The 19,775-nt window shown below is 41.9% G+C and overlaps 1 protein-coding gene across 1 annotated transcript in view; it reads left to right on the top strand.

Annotated features, from left to right (window-relative positions):
* The window catches only part of LOC128687326 (uncharacterized), a 74,376-nt gene that overhangs the window by 36,314 nt on the left and 18,287 nt on the right, over positions 1–19,775 (top strand). The window contains exon 6 of the mRNA XM_053774723.2: positions 8,404–8,600. Within this exon, the coding sequence (XP_053630698.2) occupies positions 8,404–8,600 (197 nt within the window). The remainder of the gene's footprint in view (positions 1–8,403; positions 8,601–19,775) is intronic.

The raw sequence follows: 19,775 nt of genomic DNA, 5'->3' as shown, positions 1-19,775 counted from the left end.
AAGTGCACCACTCACTCTTTTCCCCTCATCAATTCTATGATTCACCTCATCTTTCATAGACCCATCCGCTGACACGTCCACTCCCAAATATCTGAATACATTCACCTCCTCCATACTCTCTCCCTCCAATCTGATATTCAATCTTTCATCACCTAATCTTTTTGTTATCCTCATAACCTTACTCTTTCCTGTATTCACTTTTAATTTTCTTCTTTTGCACACCCTACCAAATTCATCCACCAATCTCTGCAACTTCTCTTCAGAATCTCCCAAGAGCACAGTGTCATCAGCAAAGAGCAGCTGTGACAACTCCCACTTTGTGTGTGATTCTTTATCTTTTAACTCCACGCCTCTTGCCAAGACCCTCGCATTTACTTCTCTTACAACCCCATCTATAAATATATTAAACAACCACGGTGACATCACACATCCTTGTCTAAGGCCTACTTTTACTGGGAAAAAATTTCCCTCTTTCCTACATACTTTAACTTGAGCCTCACTATCCTCGTAAAAACTCTTCACTGCTTTCAGTAACCTACCTCCTACACCATACACTTGCAACATCTGCCACATTGCCCCCCTATCCACCCTGTCATACGCCTTTTCCAAATCCATAAATGCCACAAAGACCTCTTTAGCCTTATCTAAATACTGTTCACTTATATGTTTCACTGTAAACACCTGGTCCACACACCCCCTACCTTTCCTAAAGCCTCCTTGTTCATCTGCTATCCTATTCTCCGTCTTACTCTTAATTCTTTCAATAATAACTCTACCATACACTTTACCAGGTATACTCAGCAGACTTATCCCCCTATAATTTTTGCACTCTCTTTTATCCCCTTTGCCTTTATACAAAGGAACTATGCATGCTCTCTGCCAATCCCTAGGTACCTTACCCTCTTCCATACATTTATTAAATAATTGCACCAACCACTCCAAAACTATATCCCCACCTGCTTTTAACATTTCTATCTTTATCCCATCAATCCCGGCTGCCTTACCCCCTTTCATTTTATCTATATAAATAATTTATCTATATATATATATATATATATATATATATATATATATATATATATATATATATATATATATATATATATATATATATATATATATATGTCGTGCCGAATATGTAAAACTGGTCAATTAGCAAGGACTCATTTAAAATTAATTCCTTTCTGAGATTTTCTCTTATACGTTTAAAGATATATTTTTTCATTAATGTTAATGTAAAAAATTATAATTTTGCACCAAAAGAATCTTAGAAAACTTACCTAACCTTATTATAATAATCACAATTTATTTTAGCCTAATCCAACTAAATATATTTTAGATTTGTTTACAATAATTTAATACTAAACAAACACAATGAAATATATATATATATTTTCATTAGGTTCAGAATGATTTTTGCGAAATTATTGCATACACAAATTTTTGCTTGTCTTATATGGCAAGATGAGCGTTGCTATTTAAGCCAAGATCACAAGTTTTACATATTCGGCACGACATATATACTTGCCATACTCCGTAGTGGAAGGGGGTGGAGCTACCAGCCACATGGAGACCCAGAAGATCCGCAAATATGAAGACCTTCCCCCTTGCTATAACTTCATCCCAATAGGGTCGGAGACCCTTGGAGCATGGGGCAAGTGTGCTCTAAAGTTCCTAATAGAGGTGGGTGAAAAGCTCATCATAGAAACCAAGGACCACAGGGCGACCAGCTTCCTCTTTCAGAGACTCAGTGTTGCGACCCAGAGAGGAAATGCCTGCAGCATTCTGGGCATGCGGCCCACCGCCGGGGAGCTGGACGAAGTATTCGAGATGTAGCTCTAAGTTACCTATGTTGTTTTACTTTCTATCGTATTTTTGTGAATGTTTTATCAATGTATTTTGCCTTATATATATATATATATATATATATATATATATATATATATATATATATATATATATATATATATATATATATATATATATGTGTGTGTGTGGGGGGGGGGAGGGGGGATGTGGAGGGGGGGCCTATAACACACAAAATAAAACTATAAAACTTTCTGGCCCGGAATTCTGCACAGTAGTGTCATTATGCTGTACTAGAGAAATGAGACAACTCACTTGTAACTGGGTTTTCTCTGTATCCCACATCACATCATACACCTTAACACCTGAGAAATTAACTTCCGACCTGTTCAACACTTACTCACGAGCATACTGGAATTTCTGCATCTGATGACTAATGATTAATGTTGGGCGGAACATCCATCACTCCTGAATAGTCTCGCACATTTAGTATTTCGCAAGCACTACGTGACACACTGTATATCATCTCACCACTTGATAAACACGCAAGATCACACCATACCCACCAGTCAACACTGGTCTGTGTACAGTTACGTCAGTAAGAAACTATACAGAGAGGCAAGAACTGACTCTGGCTGCGTCACATCAATCATGGTGCCAACACTACCATCTGTCGGTCGATTTCCACAGTTTACGCTCCATTAATGCTGATGTTATGGAAGAGCCGGGAATTCTTTAATTTGATTTACTGGAGCTACATTTCACCTAAATACTAAGACAGAATTTTTTCATGGCCATGCATTGTACAGTTAGTTCTTCGATATATATATATATATATATATATATATATATATATATATATATATATATATATATATATATATATATATTTATTTATATATATATATATATATATATATATATTTATTTATATATATATATATATATATATATATATATATATATATATTTATATATATATATATATATATATATATATATATATATATATATATATATTTATATATATATATATATATATATATATATATATATATATATATATATATATATATATATATATATATGTACATATACAGTGAGAGAGAGAGAGAGAGAGAGAGAAAAAATATCAGTGGAAGGATAGTGTGTGACAACGTTTCGAGAAATATGCAATCTCATCAAGTCTATAGTATCAATGAAAAGGAAAAAAATGCAAACTAACAATTTAAAAAGAAACATTACATTTTTAAAGTAAGAAATCAAAGAATATTAGCAATGCAAAATTACTATGTTATTAAAAACATAGCCGTTCACAAGAGCTTTCATAAATGCTGATAGTCAGGTAAAGAAGAGTATCGTCACTATAACCATCCTACACTAATCCTTGTGTGAGCATTGAGGTAGAAGGGGCTGGGCTTATGAGTTACTGGGATAACTGTCTTGGATAGATCAGCTACCGAAATGCATCTGATTTATTACCCAAAATTTTTAAAAGTACATAAACCTTTGTCAGCCATTAAGTTTGGAATAATCAGCCTCCAACAGATATAGAGGTATACAGCTCTCAGTATATACCTCCTCCATTTTCCTTCAAATCTGGGAATCTGATTTATAAATCAACAAGAGTTTTCCTTAACAAGTTGAGTGATTATATATTTTTTTTTATTCCTCTGCTGAAATCAGATTTATTATTTCATTAATATATTCCACTGACATGAGAGGTCGAGTTTAATTAATATGTATTATACTGCGTCAACTTTAGCAAGGTTAGGTTATTATTATTATTATTATTATTATTATTATTATTATTATTATTATTATTATTATTATTATTATTATTATTATTATTATTATTATTGCATTCATTTGGGAAATCTAAACCCTTCGACAAGTGTGACCATGGTGTAATAACGCACAAAATGCGTACTAAAGGAATCACAGGAAAAGTTGGTAGATGGATCTATAATTTCCTCACAAACAGAACACAAAGTGTAGTAGTAAAGTCTGAGGCGGCTACGGTGAAAAGCTCTGTTCCACAAGGCACAGTTCTCGCTCCCATCTTGTTTCTCATCCTCATATCTGACATAGACAAGGATGTCAGCCACAGCACCGTGTCTTCCTTTGCAGATGACACTCGAATCTGCATGACAGTGTCTGCCATTGCAGACACTGCAAGGCTCCAGGCGGACATCAACCAAATCTTTCAGTGGGCTGCAGAAAACAATGTGAAGTTCAACGATGAGAAATTTCAATTACTCCGATATGGTAAACATGAGGAAATTAAATCTTCATCAGAGTACAAAACAAATTCCTTCCACAAAATAGAGCGAAAAGCCAACGTCAAAGACCTGGGAGTGATCATGTCGGAGGATCTCACCTTCAACGACCATAACATCGTATCAATCGCATCTGCTAGAAAAATGAAGGATGGATAATGAGAACCTTCAAAACTAGGGATGCCAAGCCCATGATGACACTCTTCAGGTCGCTTGTTCTATCTAGGCTGGAATATTGCTGCACACTAACAGCACCTTTCAAGGCAGGTGAAATTGATGACCTAGAAAATGTACAGAGAACCTTCACGGCGCGCATAACGGAGATAAAACACCTCAATTACTGGGAGCGCTTGAATTTCCTGAACCTGTACCCCCTGGAACGCAGGCGGGAGAGATACATGATTATATACACCTGGAAAATCCTAGAGGGACTAGTACCGAACTTGCACACGAAAATCACTTACAACGAAAGCAAAAGACTAGGCAGACGATGCAACATCCCTCCAATGAGAAGCAGGGGTGTCACTAGCACGTTAAGAGACAATACAATAAGTGTCAGGGGCCCGAGACTGTTCAACTGCCTCCCAGCATACATAAGGGAGATTACCAATAGACCCCTGGCTGTCTTCAAGCAGGCACTGGACAAACACATAAAGTCGGTACCTGACCAGCCGGGCTGTGGCTCGTACGTTGGATTGCGTGCAGCCAGCAGTAACAGTCTGGTTGATCAGGCTCTGATCCACCAGGAGGCCTGGTCACAGACCGGACCGCGAGGGCGTTGACCCCCGGAACTCTCTCCAGGTAAACTCCAGATAGGGGTTATATAGCGCACTGGGGGAGGAATAGGTGGCATTCAGGTTCGATCTATGGAAGAGAGCAGGTCCTTTTCCTTGGATCGAGATCCCCTCACCGGCATCAAGGAACCTTCCACAAGGGGATGGTTGTTGTTATTGTGTAATATTAATATACTTTGCATTATTCAAGGAATATATCTGTGAATCCATAAGACACAAAATCTGAAAACAAATATATATTTTTAAGAAAATTAATTTTGTTTGACCGCTGTGGCTATTATACTTATATTTATGGGAAACACTAAACCCTTAGGGGTCATACAACGCACAGGCCTAGCTATAAATTATGTCCCAGTGGGAGTTCCTTGTCATCCTTGATAATATTAATTTAGTCCTTCCAGCAGATGTTACGCTCTTCCAAAATATTATTTCCTTGTAAGTTTCATGGAAGTCTGACTGCAGCAGAATAATAAACGATAAACAACAAAGAAATTTATTTACCGAGATGGGTATGTTTGGTCAGCGGGCCACCAGCAGCAACAGCCTGGTTGACCACGACCTTCCACGACCTTCAACCAACACTGTTGGCAGCACGACCTTCAGCCAACACTGTCGGCACCAAGACCTTGAACCAACACTGTTGGCAGGATGACCTTGAACCAACACTGTTGGCAGCATGACCTTGAACCAACACTGTTGGCACCAAGACCTTCAACCAACACTGTTGGCAGGATGACCTTGAACCAACACTGTTGGCAGCATGACCTTGAACCAACACTATTGGCACCAAGACCTTCAACCAACACTGTTGGCAGCACGACCTTCAACCAACACTGTTGGCAACACGACCTTCAACCAACACTGTTGGCAACACGACCTTCAACCAACACTGTTGGCAGCATGACCTTCAACCAACACTGTTGGCAGCACGACCTTCAACCAACACTGTTGGCAGCATGACCTTCAACCAACACTGTTGGCAACACGACCTTCAACCAACACTGTTGGCAGCATGACCTTCAACCAACACTGTTGGCAACACGACCTTCAACCAACACTGTTGGCAGCATGACCTTCAACCAACACTGTTGGCAGCACGACCTTCAACCAACACTGTTGGCAGCACGACCTTCAACCAACACTGTTGGCAGCATGACCTTCAACCAACACTGTCGGCACCAAGACCTTCAACCAACACTGTTGGCAGCATAACCTTCAACCAACACTGTTGGAATTGCGTGCTCAGAGCAACACCATTGACAACTTCAACATATAACATATTCAAGATGATTCTGACGAGAGTAATATTTTCAAGGCGAGAACCTCTTTCAAGGATATTATACCTTATATCACTCTAGGTCACCACGTCCAGATTATCGACACTCCCAAATTTACGAGAACTGTCTGTCAGTTCCTTAAATCCAAGTTAATCGTAGTGAGACATTTCGGATGGCAGAGGATGTTCAGAATGACGATGGAATAAGGAAGGAACTGTCATCCGTGGGGAAACGACGACAAGCTTCATTTAAGAAAACACATGATGGAGCAGACTAAGTTATTATTAAGAGAACGTTTTACTCAGTGTAGAATTTTATCAAGTTATCTGAGTAAAGCTCTACCCAGAGCGAAATGTTGTCCCAAAACAAAAAGACTGTTATGCAACTTGTGTTTTTTCTTCACTAATGTCTGTAGTATCATATATGAATTCAAACTTCTTGCTTTTATTAGGTTAAAAGATTTCGTCTTTAAAGCCAATTATTTTTAAGGCCGCAATCACCTGTACATTAACATCAAGAATACTTTAGTCCCTATAGATGACATTAATCTCTCGGTGGTTATAAACTGAGAGAAACGTACCTTGTGTTTGGGGATAGGTGTGTGTGTGTGTGTGTGTGTGTGTGTGTGTGTGTGTGATTGCAGGGGTCAATTCACAGCTCCGGGCCCAGCCTCTTCCCTGGTCGCTACTAGGTCCACTCTCTCCCTGCTCCATGAGCTTTATCGTATCTCTTCTTAAAGCTATGTATGGATCTTGACTCCACTACATTACTCTCCAGATTGTTCCACTTCCTGACAACTCTATGACTGAAGAAATACTTCTTAACATTTCTTTGATTCATCTGAGTCTTCAACTTTCAGTTATGACCCCCTTGTTGCTGTGTCCCATCTCTGAAACCTCCTGTCCCTGTCCACCTTGTAAATTCCTCTCAGTACTTTATATGTTGTTATCCTGTCGCGCCCCCCATTTCTCATGTCCTCCAATGTTGTCAGGTCGATTTCCCTTAACCTCTCCTCGTAGGCCATACCCCTTAGCTCTGGGACGAGTCTTGTTGCAAACCTTTGCACTTTCTCTAATTTTTTTCACGTGCTTCACTAGGTGTGGGTTCCAAACTGGTGCTGCATGCTCCAACATGGGCATGACGTACACGGTGTACAGAGTCTTGAACGATTCCTCACTGAGGTGTTGGAACGGTATTCTTAGGTTTGTCAGACGCCCATATGGTGCACCAGTTATTTGGTTGATGTGTCTCAAAAAATATGCTCGGTATAATACTCACCCCAAGATCCTTTTCCTTGAGTGAGATTTGCAGTCTTTGCCCCCCTAACCTGTATTCTGTCTGCGGTCTTGTTTGCCCTTCCCCACTCTTAATGATTTTGCACTTGCTGAAGCTAAACTCCAGGAGCCAGTTTCTGGATCAGGCTTGCAGCCTGTTCAGATCCCTATGTATTCATGCCTGATCGTCATCCGATTGAATTCTCCTTATTAGCTTCACATCGTCTGCAATCACTTCTGAGTCTATCCCTTCCGTCATGTCATTCACATACACGAGAAACAGCACCTGTCCTACGACTGACCCCGTGTGACCTCACTCTTCACAAGCGCCCACTCTGATACCTCGTCACGTACCATGACTCATTCTCGCCTTCCTATCAGATATTCTCTGATCCACTGCAGTGCTTTTCCCGTTATACCTTCCTGATCCTCTAGCTTTTGTACTAATCTCTTGTAGGAAACTGTGTCGAAAGTCTTCTTATAGTCTAAGAAAAAGCAATCTACTCACCCCTCTCTCTCTTGTTTTACTTCCGCCACTTTGTTGTAAAACTCTAGTAGGTTTGTGACACAGGATTTTCCTTCCCTGAAACCGTGCAGGTTGTTGTGTATAAGCTCATTCCTTCCTTGGTGCTCCACCTTTCTTCTGATAATCTTCATGACTTTGCATACTGTGCATGTCAGTGACACTGGTCTGTAATTTAATGCTGCATGTCTGTCTCCTTTCTTAAAAATTGGGACTATATTTGCTGTTTTTCACACTACAGGTAGTCGCCCTGTTTCGATAGATGTGTCATTACGATTTCGTGACTCAAGATGTGTTGAAGACTGTGAACTCCCCTCCTTCCTTCCTCAGCCTGATTACCTGGTCTATGACTGTTGTTTTCCTCCTGATGTTGATGTACAACAACTTCGGGTGTATGTGTGTGTGTGTGTGTGTGTGTGTTAGTTATGTTATCAAGTGCCTTTCACCCAGGTCGGGGAGCGGACAGACGGAAGCAAGGAAGATTTGAAGCTGATTTTACCACGAAACTCTCGAAGCAGTTGGACCTTGTGGCTAAGGGACAACAGCAGCAGCAACAACAGCAGCAGCAAACTCAACGGGAACAACAGAGACAACAGCAAGACAAGAAACCAAGTGTGAGAGGACCCAAACCCAAGCTCAAAGCTCAGGTATGCAGTCGTAAGTGACATCATTTACGAATGATCTTAAGTGGCATTAATGACAATCTGTTTCAATTGACATCATGTGATATCAATGATAGTGTATCTTAAAATCGATCAGCCTGTGCTTTTTATGCCTAAATCTTTTTAAATAACTTTTTCTTTGTAATAAAGTAATAAATACAGTAAATTGCCGATGAGCTGACATATAAAATTCCCGTGTTCGTGTTACGGAAATCCTAAAATACCTGTAGCTCATTTTGCATTTTTAACTTCCATGCCATCTGTTTAAGTACTTTAAATATTGTCATCTCGTTGCTCATTCCCGTTATCCCCGGTACTAATCTCGTTGAAAATCTCTGCACTCCCTTTGGTTTCTATACCTCCTTTATCACGTGTGGGCTCTATACTGCATCTCTGTCTATTTTTCCATCGTGTCGATATTTTATACCATTTATCTCCATATATACGAGGGGAGAAATACACCTCTCCGTGTATATATACTGTGCTAAGCTTGAGAACCCCAGTGGAAATACGTCAGACTAATTTTTTTGATTATCACAGATTAATCTAAAAATTTTCCCACCAATATATGCCTAAAATCATTGTTTGTTTATTGTAATTATTGTACAACTAAATGATAATCTTTAAAATCATAAGTAAAAGTAATGGAAATGGTGCTTATTATAGCTTAGCGTATGTTTACATAAGATTTTTTGCACCACAAACTATTAAGACACCGCTTATATCTTAGTAACAGAAAATGGTAAATAATAAAGAAAATTGTTTTATTATATTTGCCACAGACTAAACTGCTCGAATTGTTTTTCAAAATAACTTTGTTGTTCACTTAGAATAATACATTGTCTTACATAGAGTGACATTTCCATTGGGGTCTTTGTAATACGTATTTACTGTATTAGACTGATTTTAGATATAGTAAAAATAAGTCATGATTATGTCTAAAAACAAAATAGAATACATCGAATGCATAAATATTAGCTAGAATAAAAAATAAATAAAATAAAAATAGCTAAATTAAATACGCGAAAATGAATAACATGAATATTAATAAAAATGAATAAAAATGAAATCAATTAGATATAACAGTTACGCTTCTTTCATTAAACATTTTTAGTTCTCTTTCTAAACTGGTTTTTTTACAAAGACTGGCCTTGTCATGACCAGACAGCTACTGTTTATACTACAATATTGCGTTCACTTTCCCTAGTACCATACTGGCTTTAATTCCTAACCTAGAAGATATTCTGGACACTGGTAATAAGTAAATTTGTATATATGAGTGAACTTCGGCTTCCCTTACCCTATATGCCACATTAAGCAATCCCAGTAGTTATAGTACATCCTGGCTTACACGTTTTCTTGGGCCCAGGTCCAGGATGAATCTCATCATTTTATTTTGGATAATTTGTAGCCCGTTTCTCAGTTTTTTGTTTGAGGAGAGTAGCACTGTATGGTCCAGTGGGTTAAAGCGTCGTTAATTTTCGCTCACCATGAGGCGGGCTAAAACAAGACAGGTTCGATCCCCCATCTAGTCGCAGTGTTGTTATTGACTGAATACCAATTGTTTATGGTTACAATACTATGTATACTGCTTGTGGAGGCTAGTACACCAAACAGGGATTAGAATGAAATTAGCTCTGAGGCACCCACACCATAGTATGTCCTCGGATCACGGTACAACACCTAGCTCTGCTGGGTGCGTGATTCTTGTAGGATTGTATGGTTCAGTGGGTTAGAAAGTCGTGAATTTTTGCTCATCATGGGGCGGGCTAAAACAACACAGGTTCGATCCCCAGCTAGTCTCAGTGGTGTTGTTATATATATATATATATATATATATATATATATATATATATATATATATATATATATATATATATATATATATATAACAACACCACTGAGACTAGCTGGGGATCGAACCTGTATATATATATATATATATATATATATATATATATATATATATATATATATATATATATATATATATATATATATATATATCATTCATTCAACAATTTCACCATCACTCATACATAATCACTGTCTTTGCAGAGGCGCTAAGATACGACAGTTTAGACGTCCCTCCAAACTGCCAATATCCTAAACCCATTTTTTAAAGTGCAGATATTATACTTCCCATTTCCAGGACTCAAGCCTGGCTAAACAGTTTCCCTGAATCCCTTCACAAAATATTACCCTTCTCACACTCCAACAGCTTGTCAGGTCGCAAAAACCATTTGTCTCCATTCACTCCTATCTAACATGCTCACGCACGCTTGTTGGAAGTTCAAGCCCCTCGCCCACAAAACCTCCTTCACCCCATCCCTCCAACCTTTTCCGGGACGACCCCTACCCCGCCTTTTCTCTCCAACAGGTTTATACGCTTTCAAGGTCATTCTACTTTGTTTCATTCTCTCTAAATGACCAAACCACCTCAACAGCCCCTCTTCAGCCCTCTAACTAATGCTTTTAGTAACTCCACACCTCCTAATTTCCACACTACGAATTCTCTTCATAATATTTACACCACACATTGGCCTTAGACACGACATCTCCACTGTGCGGGTACCACTATACTCTCGTATATTCCCTCCACAGATACCTCAACGCACCACTCACTTTTTTTCTTTCATCAATTCATGGGACTTGCAATGTGAACAGACTGATGTTGTAGTGGCCAGGCTTAGGCTTGGTTACAAGTACTTCTGGCAGTTTGGGAGACACACAGATGATGAGCAAACTAAATGCAAATTATGTGATTAGGCATATGGTCACTGTCTTGAACACTATGCGCTTATTGAGGAATACAGAGATAGACAGTATAATAAGTTATGTGACATGTCAAGGTATCTTATTAATGAAAATAAGATACCAGATATACTAAGCAAATTTCCTAAATTTGCTTAGTATATCTTAGTATATCCTAAATTTGATTGTAAAAGATAAGTGAACTATAGACATGTAGATATAAGTCCATATCTACTCCTGTTAACCCTTTGGGGCCTAGTTCCTAGGCCTTTTGTGTATCCATATGCTCTTGCGCTACCGTCCACAGGATGGATATGGGGTGCACAATAAACTAGCCACTTCGGTGGCAAAATCTAATCTATGGTTAACCTCATCCTTCATAAACCCGTCCGCTGACAAGTCAACTCCCTCCCTCCAATGTGATATCCGATTTTTCTTTAAATCATTTGATACCTGAGCAATATAACATCAGTAGTATGGAAGTAGTCGTGGGGGTTCATTTAGGTATGGGTGCTCATGTGCGATCATCCTAGGATAGCCCAAAAGACATGCAGTGACCTATTGAGGTCCTAACCTTTCTAGGTACAGCAGTACAAGGTATACATACTAGTTGATTGCAACATGGTGATTGCAACTAATTTAGTGGTTTCCTGAATGAGGCTGTTAGTAATAGTATAATGATAATAATGATATTAGCGGATGATAGTGGATAAAAATAATAGTAATGGTGTTAAAACTCAGGCATTACCTAGTTGTTATAAGAAAAGCCTGAATAGGTTAATTTACACAGGCATATTAATTGACACTGAGAGTATTTCCTGAACATTCTGGAACGTTCTGCGACACCGGTTGGCAAAATAAGAGATTTATTCCCTCTTTTTCATTAGTTGGACGATGTTCACATTGGTTGCTTTCTGTATGTAAATGATCCACTATTGTACTGTAACTTCTTACGTCACATAACTTGTTCCCAGCGGTTAGAAACTTAGGGCTGGCTATTAACTATGTCCCAGTTATTTTACTGCATATCTGCAAACTGTGGGGTCTACTCCACCCTACCCCATATGGGGTGAGGCGTGGGGGGACAGGTGTATGGGTGGCATTCCTCTTCCCTCCCTCAGAGGCTGGTGCCACCGCGCTACCATACTCTGAAAAAACTTCTCCTATTTCTCTTGTTGATGCCCTTGCAACATTGTATAGCTCCTGATGACGCACTGAGAAGTGTGAAAGTACTTGAGCTAAAGATTCCCCCCTCCCCCGTGGCTTGTCTTGCATGCATATATATATATATATATATATATATATATATATATATATATATATATATATATATATATATATATATATATATATATAAATCCACAGCAGGATTCGAACCTGAATGCTCGGTATCAAAGTACAGAGTACTTTCGCCACTCAGCCAGAGTGGCGAAAGTACTGTGTTCTATGATACAGAGTGTGCAGGTTCGAATCCTGCTGTGGGCTTAGAGATAATATTTGTTACAAGTTTGCCCGTTTGCGATTTGTTAAGAATATAAATGTGTGTGTGTGTGTGTGTGTGTGTGTGTGTGTGTGTGTGTGTGTGTGTGTGCGTTCACCTAGTTGTACTTACCTAGTTGTGGTTGCAGGGGTCGATTTGCAGCTCCTGGAATCGCCTCTTCACTGGTTGCTACTAGGTCACTCTCCCTACTCCATGAGCTTGATCATACATGTGTGTGTGTACTCACCTAATTGTGGTTGCAGGGGTCGAGACTCAGCTCCTGACCCCGCCTCTTCACTGAATACTACTAGGTCCTCTCTCTCCCTGCTCCATGAGCTTTATCATACCTCGTCTTAAAGCATGTATGGTTCCTGCCTCCACTATATCACTCGCCAGACTGTTCCATTTCATGACCACTCTATGACTGAAGAGATACTTCCTAACATCCCTGTGACCCACCTGAGTCTTCAGCTTCCTAGAGTGACCCCTTGTTTCCGTGTCCCCTCTCTGGAACATCCTGTCTCCTTCCACCTTGTATATTCCACGCAGTATCTTGTATGTCGTTATCATGTCTCCCCTAGCCCTCTTGTCCTCCAGTGTCGCCAGGCCGATTTCCCTCAACCTTTCTTCGTAAGACATTCCCCTTAGCTTTGGAACTAACCTTGTTGCAAACTTTTGTACCTTCTCTAATTTCTTAACGTGCTTGCCCCGGTGTGGGTTCCAAACTGGTGCTGCATACTTTAGTATGGGCCTGGTGTACACGGTGTACAGTGTCTTGAAAGATTCCTTAGTTAGGTATCGGAACGCTAATCTCAGGTTTGCCAGGCGCCCATATGCTGCAGCAGTTATCTGCTTGATGTGTGCTTCTGGAGACGTGCTCGGTGTTATACTCACCCCAAGATCTTTCTCCTTGAGCGAGGTTTGCAGTCTTTGGCCACCTAGCCTATACTCTGTCTGTAGTCTTCTTTGCTCTTTTCCGATCTTCGTGACTTCGGAATTACCGGGGTTGAATTCGAGAAGGCAGGTGCTGGACCACGTGTCCAGCCTGTCTAGGTCTCTATGACGTCGTGCCTGATCCTCATCTAATTTAATTCTTTTCATTAACTTCACATCATCTGCGAACAGGGACACCTCTGAGTCTATCCCTTTCATTATGTCATTCACATATACCAAAAATAACACTGATCCTTGGACCGACCCCTGTGGGACCCTGCTCGTCACAGGTGCCCGCTGTGATACCTCATCACGTACCATGACTCGTTGTTGCCTTCCTGTCAGGTATTCTCTGATCCATTGCAGTGCCCTTCCCGTTACACACGCCTGATTCTCTAGTTTCTGCACTAATCTCGTGTGAGAAACTGTGTCGAAGGCCTTCTTGTAGTCCAAGAAAATGCAATCAACGCACCCCTCTCTCTCTCGTGTATTACTTCTGTTACTTTATCATAAAACTCCAGAAGGTTTGTGACACAGGATTTGCCTTCCTTGAATCTGTGCTGGTTGTCCTTTATAATCTTGTTTCGTTCCAGGTGTTCCACCACTCTCCTGATAATCTTCTCCATGACTTTGCATACTATACACGTCAGTGACACTGGTCTGTAATTTAGTGCCTCTTTTCTGTCTCCTTTTTTAAAAATGGGAACTACATTTGCCCAGTTTCAAGGGATGTGTTGAAGATTGTGATTAGTAGCACGCACAGCATTTCTGTTCCCTCTCTAAGGACCCATGGGGAGATGTTGCAGGGTCACATTGCCTTTGAGGTTTCAAGGTCACTTAGCAGCTTCTTCACCTCCTCCTCAGATGTGTGTATGTCATCCAACACTTGGTGTGTTCCTTGTTGGTGTCACCCTCTGTCCTGTCTCCCCAGAGTCCTTCCTGTCTCCACTGTAAATACTTCCTTAAATCTCATGTTGAACTTCTCGCATACCTTTCTTGTGAGCTCCCCACCTTCTTTCCTCAGCCTGATCACCTAGTCTTTGACTGTTGTCTTTCTCCTAATGTGGCTATACATCAGTCTCGGGTCAGACTTGACTTTCGATGCTATGTCGTTATCGTACTGTCGCTGGGCCTTCTTTCTTTTCTGTGCATATTCGCTTCTGGCTCTTCGACTGATCTCCTTATTTTCCTGGGTCCTTTGCCTTCTGTACATTTTCCATTCTCTGGTGCACTTAGTTTTTGCCTTCCTACACCTTCGGGTAAACAAAGGACTCGCTTTGGTCTTCCCATTATTTCTGTTGCCCTTGGGAACAAACCTTTCCTCTGCCTCCTTCCCTTTTGTTGTTACATATTCCATCATTTCATTTACTGACTTTCCATCCAGTTCTCTGTCCTACTGAACCTCCTGCAGGAAGTTCCTCATACTTGTGTAGTCCCCCCTTTTATAATTTGGCTTTTCCCATTCAACTCCTGTTACCCTCTCCACTTGTAACTCTACTATGTAATCAAAACTCAGAACCACGTGATCACTAGCTCCAAGGGGCCTCTCATGTGTGATGTCCTCAATGTATGAACTGCTCAGGGTAAACACAAGGTCCAGTCTTGCTTGTTCATCCTCCCCTCTCTCTCTGGTAGTGTCCCTGACGTGTTGATGCATGAGGTTTCCCAGTACCACATCCATCATCTTGGCTCTCCATGCTTCAGGACCCCCATGAGGCTCAAGGTTTTCCCAATCAATCTCCTTGTGGTTCAATTCACCCATAACCATTGACTTTGCTCTGCACGAGTGAGCTTTTCTTGCCATCTCAGCCAGTGTGTCCACCATCGCTCTGTTGTTGTCTTCATATTCCTCTCTTGGCCTCCTGCAGTTCTGTGGTGGGTTATACATCACTGCAATGACTACTATATGTTCCCCAGACTGAATTGTACCTACTATGTAGTTCCTTTCTCAAATCTGGTCCATGCCTTCCATTTCCTCAAAACCCCATCGGTTTTTTATGAGCAGTGCAACCGCTCCTCCCCCTCTTCTCCTTCTATCTTTCCTCAGGATCTGATATCCCAGTGGGAAGACTGCATCTGTTACTGCCCCAGTGAGTTTCGTTTCTGTGACTGCTATGATGTCTGGCGACATCTCATTGATTCTTTCATGCCACTCCTCATGTTTATTCGTTATTCCATCCACGTTCGTGTGCCACACCTTCAGCTTCTTATCTATCATGGTGGTCCTGGGAGAATATTGGGGTTGGGCGAGCGGGAGCCCTGGAGGGGGCCTATGGGGGTCTGCGGTGTGGGTGGGGTTTGTGATGGGGGGTGAAGGCAGAGTGCCCAAAGGGGGCTGCTGTAAGGTTATGGTTTAAATTGTTCTGTTGCGTTGGGGCTGTCGCAGTGTGGGTAGGGTTTGTGATGAGGGGGTGGGGGCAGAGTGTAATAGGAGGATGCTGTAGGGATGGGGCTTGATGTGGGGGTGGGGGCAGGGGGAACAGTGTGTGGGTTTTTGTTTAGACTGTTCAGTTGCTTTGGGGTTGTCATGGTTGGAGTCCTTCTGCAGATGTTTCTGTAGGGCGTGTTTGCCCTTCCGCCTGAGTCTGGGTTCTCTCATCTTCATCATTGCATCTCGCTCCTCCTTTCATCTCTGTACCCTCTTTCTCAGTGTCGTCCTTTTTTCTTGTGTTCTCTCGCGATCGAGGTACACTCTACTGATTCTTCCTTGAAAATTACTTTCACAGGCCATTTCCTTTCGCTCACAGACCACCCAATTCTCCGAAAATTTGTAATCTGGGTCATGTCGCCCTCACCTATTGCTTTCATGATACACTCAATTGCTTTCTTCTCCCCTTGTTTTTTTTTAATCGTAGGTTTCCCCTTCGACTTCCTGGAGCCCGTAGACAAACATTGACCTCTCCCTTTCCTCCTCCCACTGTGTCTTCCTTTGCATCCTCTGAGATGTTTTAGTTCCTTCCATTGAAACGTTCCTGCCTTCAATCCCTGCCCTTGCTGAAGCCCCTATGCTCAGTGGACTGTTTTTCCTGCTCAGCTGTTCCTTGCCACTGCAGTTATCTGTTAGAGTCTCTGCATATGGCATAGCTCCTTCATTGTCTTCAGGCCTCTCATTTGATCTTAGTGTGCTTCTCGTCTTTTCCTGGGCCACTACAGTCCCCTTGTCTGTGACTGATATAGAAGTTCCTGATGTCATGTCTGTACTGTCATTTGTCTCTCTAATCTGTTTCAGGCTTTTTAGTTCCTCTTCTAAGCACTGTATCTTATCTTCTGCTGCGCGTGTATGCGTGTGTGTGTGTGTGTACTCACCTAATTGTGGTTGCAGGGGTCGAGACTCAGCTCCTGGCCCCGCCTCTTCACTGATCGCTACTGGGTCCTCTCTCTCTCTCTGCTTCCTGAGCTTTGTCATCCCTCTTCTTAAAACTATGTATGGTTCCTGCCTCCACTACTTCACTTGCTAGGCTATTCCACTTGCTGACAACTCTATGACTGAAGAAATACTTCCTAACGTCCCTGTGACTCGTCTGAGTCTTCAGCTTCCAGTTGTGACCCCTTGTCCCTGTGTCCCCTCTCTGGAACATCCTATCTCTGTCCACCTTGTCTATTCCCCGCAGTATCTTGTATATCGTTATCATGTCTCCCTGACCCTTCTGTCCTCCAGTGTCGTCAGTCCGATTTCCCTTAACCTTTCCTCGTACGACATTCCCTTGAGCTCTGGGACTAGCCTTGTTGCAAACCTTTGTACTTTCTCTAACTTCTTGACGTGCTTGACCAGGTGTGGGTTCCAGACTGGTGCTGCATACTCCAGTATGGGCCTAACATACACAGTGTACAGTGTCTTGAACGATTCCTTATTAAGGTATCGGAACGCTATTCTCAGGTTTGCCAGGCGCCCGTATGCTGCAGCAGTTATTTGGTTGATGTGTGCCTCCGGTGATGTGCTCGGTGTTATGGTCACCCCAAGGTCTTTCTCCCTGAGTGAGGTCTGTAGTCTTTGTCCACCTAGCCTATACTCTGTCTGCAGTCTTCTTTGCCCCTCCCCAATCTTCATGACTTTGCATTTGGCTGGATTGAATTCGAGAAGCCAGTTTCTGGACCACATGTCCAGCCTGTCCAGGTCTCTTTGCAGTCCTGCCTCATCCTCGTCCGATTTAATTCTTGTCATCAACTTCACGTCATCTGCGAACAGGGACACTTCAGAGTCTATTCCTTCCATCATGTTGTTCACATATATCAAAAATAGCACTGGTCCTAGAACTGACCCCTGTGGGACCCCGCTCGTAACAGGCGCCCACTGTGATACCTCTTCACGTACCATGACTCGTTGCTGCCTCCCTGTCAGGTATTCCCTTATCCATTGCAGTGCCCTCCCTTTTACATACGCCTGATCTTCCAGCTTCTGCACTAATCTGTTGTGGGGAACTGTGTCAAAGGCCTTCCTGCAGTCTAGGAAAACGCAATCTACCCACCCCTCTCTCTCGTGTCTACTTCTGTTACCTTGTCATAAAACTCCAGGAGGTTTGTGATACAAGATTTGCCTTCCGTGAACCCATGCTGGTTTTCATTTATAATCTTGTTCCTTTCCAGGTGTTCGACCACTCTCCTCCTGATAATCTTCTCCATGACTTTGCACACAATACATGTCAGAGACACAGGTCTGTAGTTTAGTGCCTCGTTTCTGTTTCCTTTCTTAAATATGGGGACTACATTAGCTGTCTTACATTTCTCAGGTAGTTGCCCAGTTTCAAGGGATGTGTTGAACATTGTGGGTAGAGGCATGCACAGCATCTCTGCTCCTTCTCTAAGGACCCATGGGGAGATGTTGTCCGATCCCATCGCCTTTGAGGTGTCAAGGTCACTTAGGAGCTTCTTCACCTCCTCCTCAGTTGTTCGTATGTCATCCAACACTTGTTGGTATATTCCCTCTTGATGTTTCCTTCTATGCTGTCTTCCCAGAGCCCTTCCTGTCTCTACTGTAAAAACTTCCTTAAATCTCCTGTTCAGCTCCTCACATACCTCCTGATCATTTCTTGTGAGTTCTCCACCTTCTGTCCTTAATCTGATCACCTGGTCTTTGACTGTTGTCTTCCTCCTGATGTGTCTTACTCTCAACTTCCTCCTGATGTGGCTATATAACAGTTTCGGGTCAGTCTTGATTCTCGATGCTATGTCATTTTCATACTGTCATTGGGCCTCCCTCCTTACCTGTGCGTACTCATTCCTGGCTCTGCGACTGATCTCCCTATTTTCGTGTGTTCTCTGCCTTCTGTACTTTTTCCATTCTCAATTGCATTTTGTTTTTGCCTCCTTACACCGTCGGGTAAACCAGGGGCTCGTTCTGGTCTTCCCGTTGTTACTGTTGCCCTTGGGAATAAACCTTTCCACTGCCTCCTTGCATTTTGTTGTTACATATTCCATCATTTCATTTACTGGCTTTCCTGCCAGTTCTCTGTCCCATTGGACCTCCCGCAGGAAGTTCTTCAACCCTATGTAGTCCCGTCTTTTATAGTCAGGCTTTTCCCATTCAACTCCTGTTATTCTCTCCACTTGCAGCTCTACTATGTATTCAAAGCGCAGAACCACGTGGTTACTAGCTCCTAGGGGACTCTCATACTTGATGTCCTCAATGTCTGAGCTGCCCAGGGTGAACACAAGGTCCAATCTTGCTGGTTCATCCTCCCCTCTCACTCTGGTAGTGTCCTTAACATGTTGGTGCATGAGGTTTTCCAGGACCACGTCCAACATCCTGGCTCTCCATGTTTCGGGACCCCCATGTGGCTCCAGGTTTTCCCAGACAATCTCCCTGTGGTTGAAATCCCCCATAACCAGCAACTTTGCTCTGCTGGAGTGAGCTCTTCTTGCCACCTCAGCAAGTGTGTTCACCATTGCTCTGTTGCTCTCTTCATATTCCTCTCTTGGCCTCCTGCAGTTCTGTGGTGGATTATACATCACTGCAATGACCACTTTGTGTTCCCCAGACTAAAGTGTACCTGCTA

This window comes from Cherax quadricarinatus, chromosome 40 (assembly GCF_038502225.1).
Source record: "Cherax quadricarinatus isolate ZL_2023a chromosome 40, ASM3850222v1, whole genome shotgun sequence".
Taxonomy (NCBI): domain Eukaryota; kingdom Metazoa; phylum Arthropoda; class Malacostraca; order Decapoda; family Parastacidae; genus Cherax; species Cherax quadricarinatus.
The sequence above is the reverse complement of the archived record's forward strand: the minus strand, read 5'-3'. Positions and strand labels throughout refer to the sequence as shown.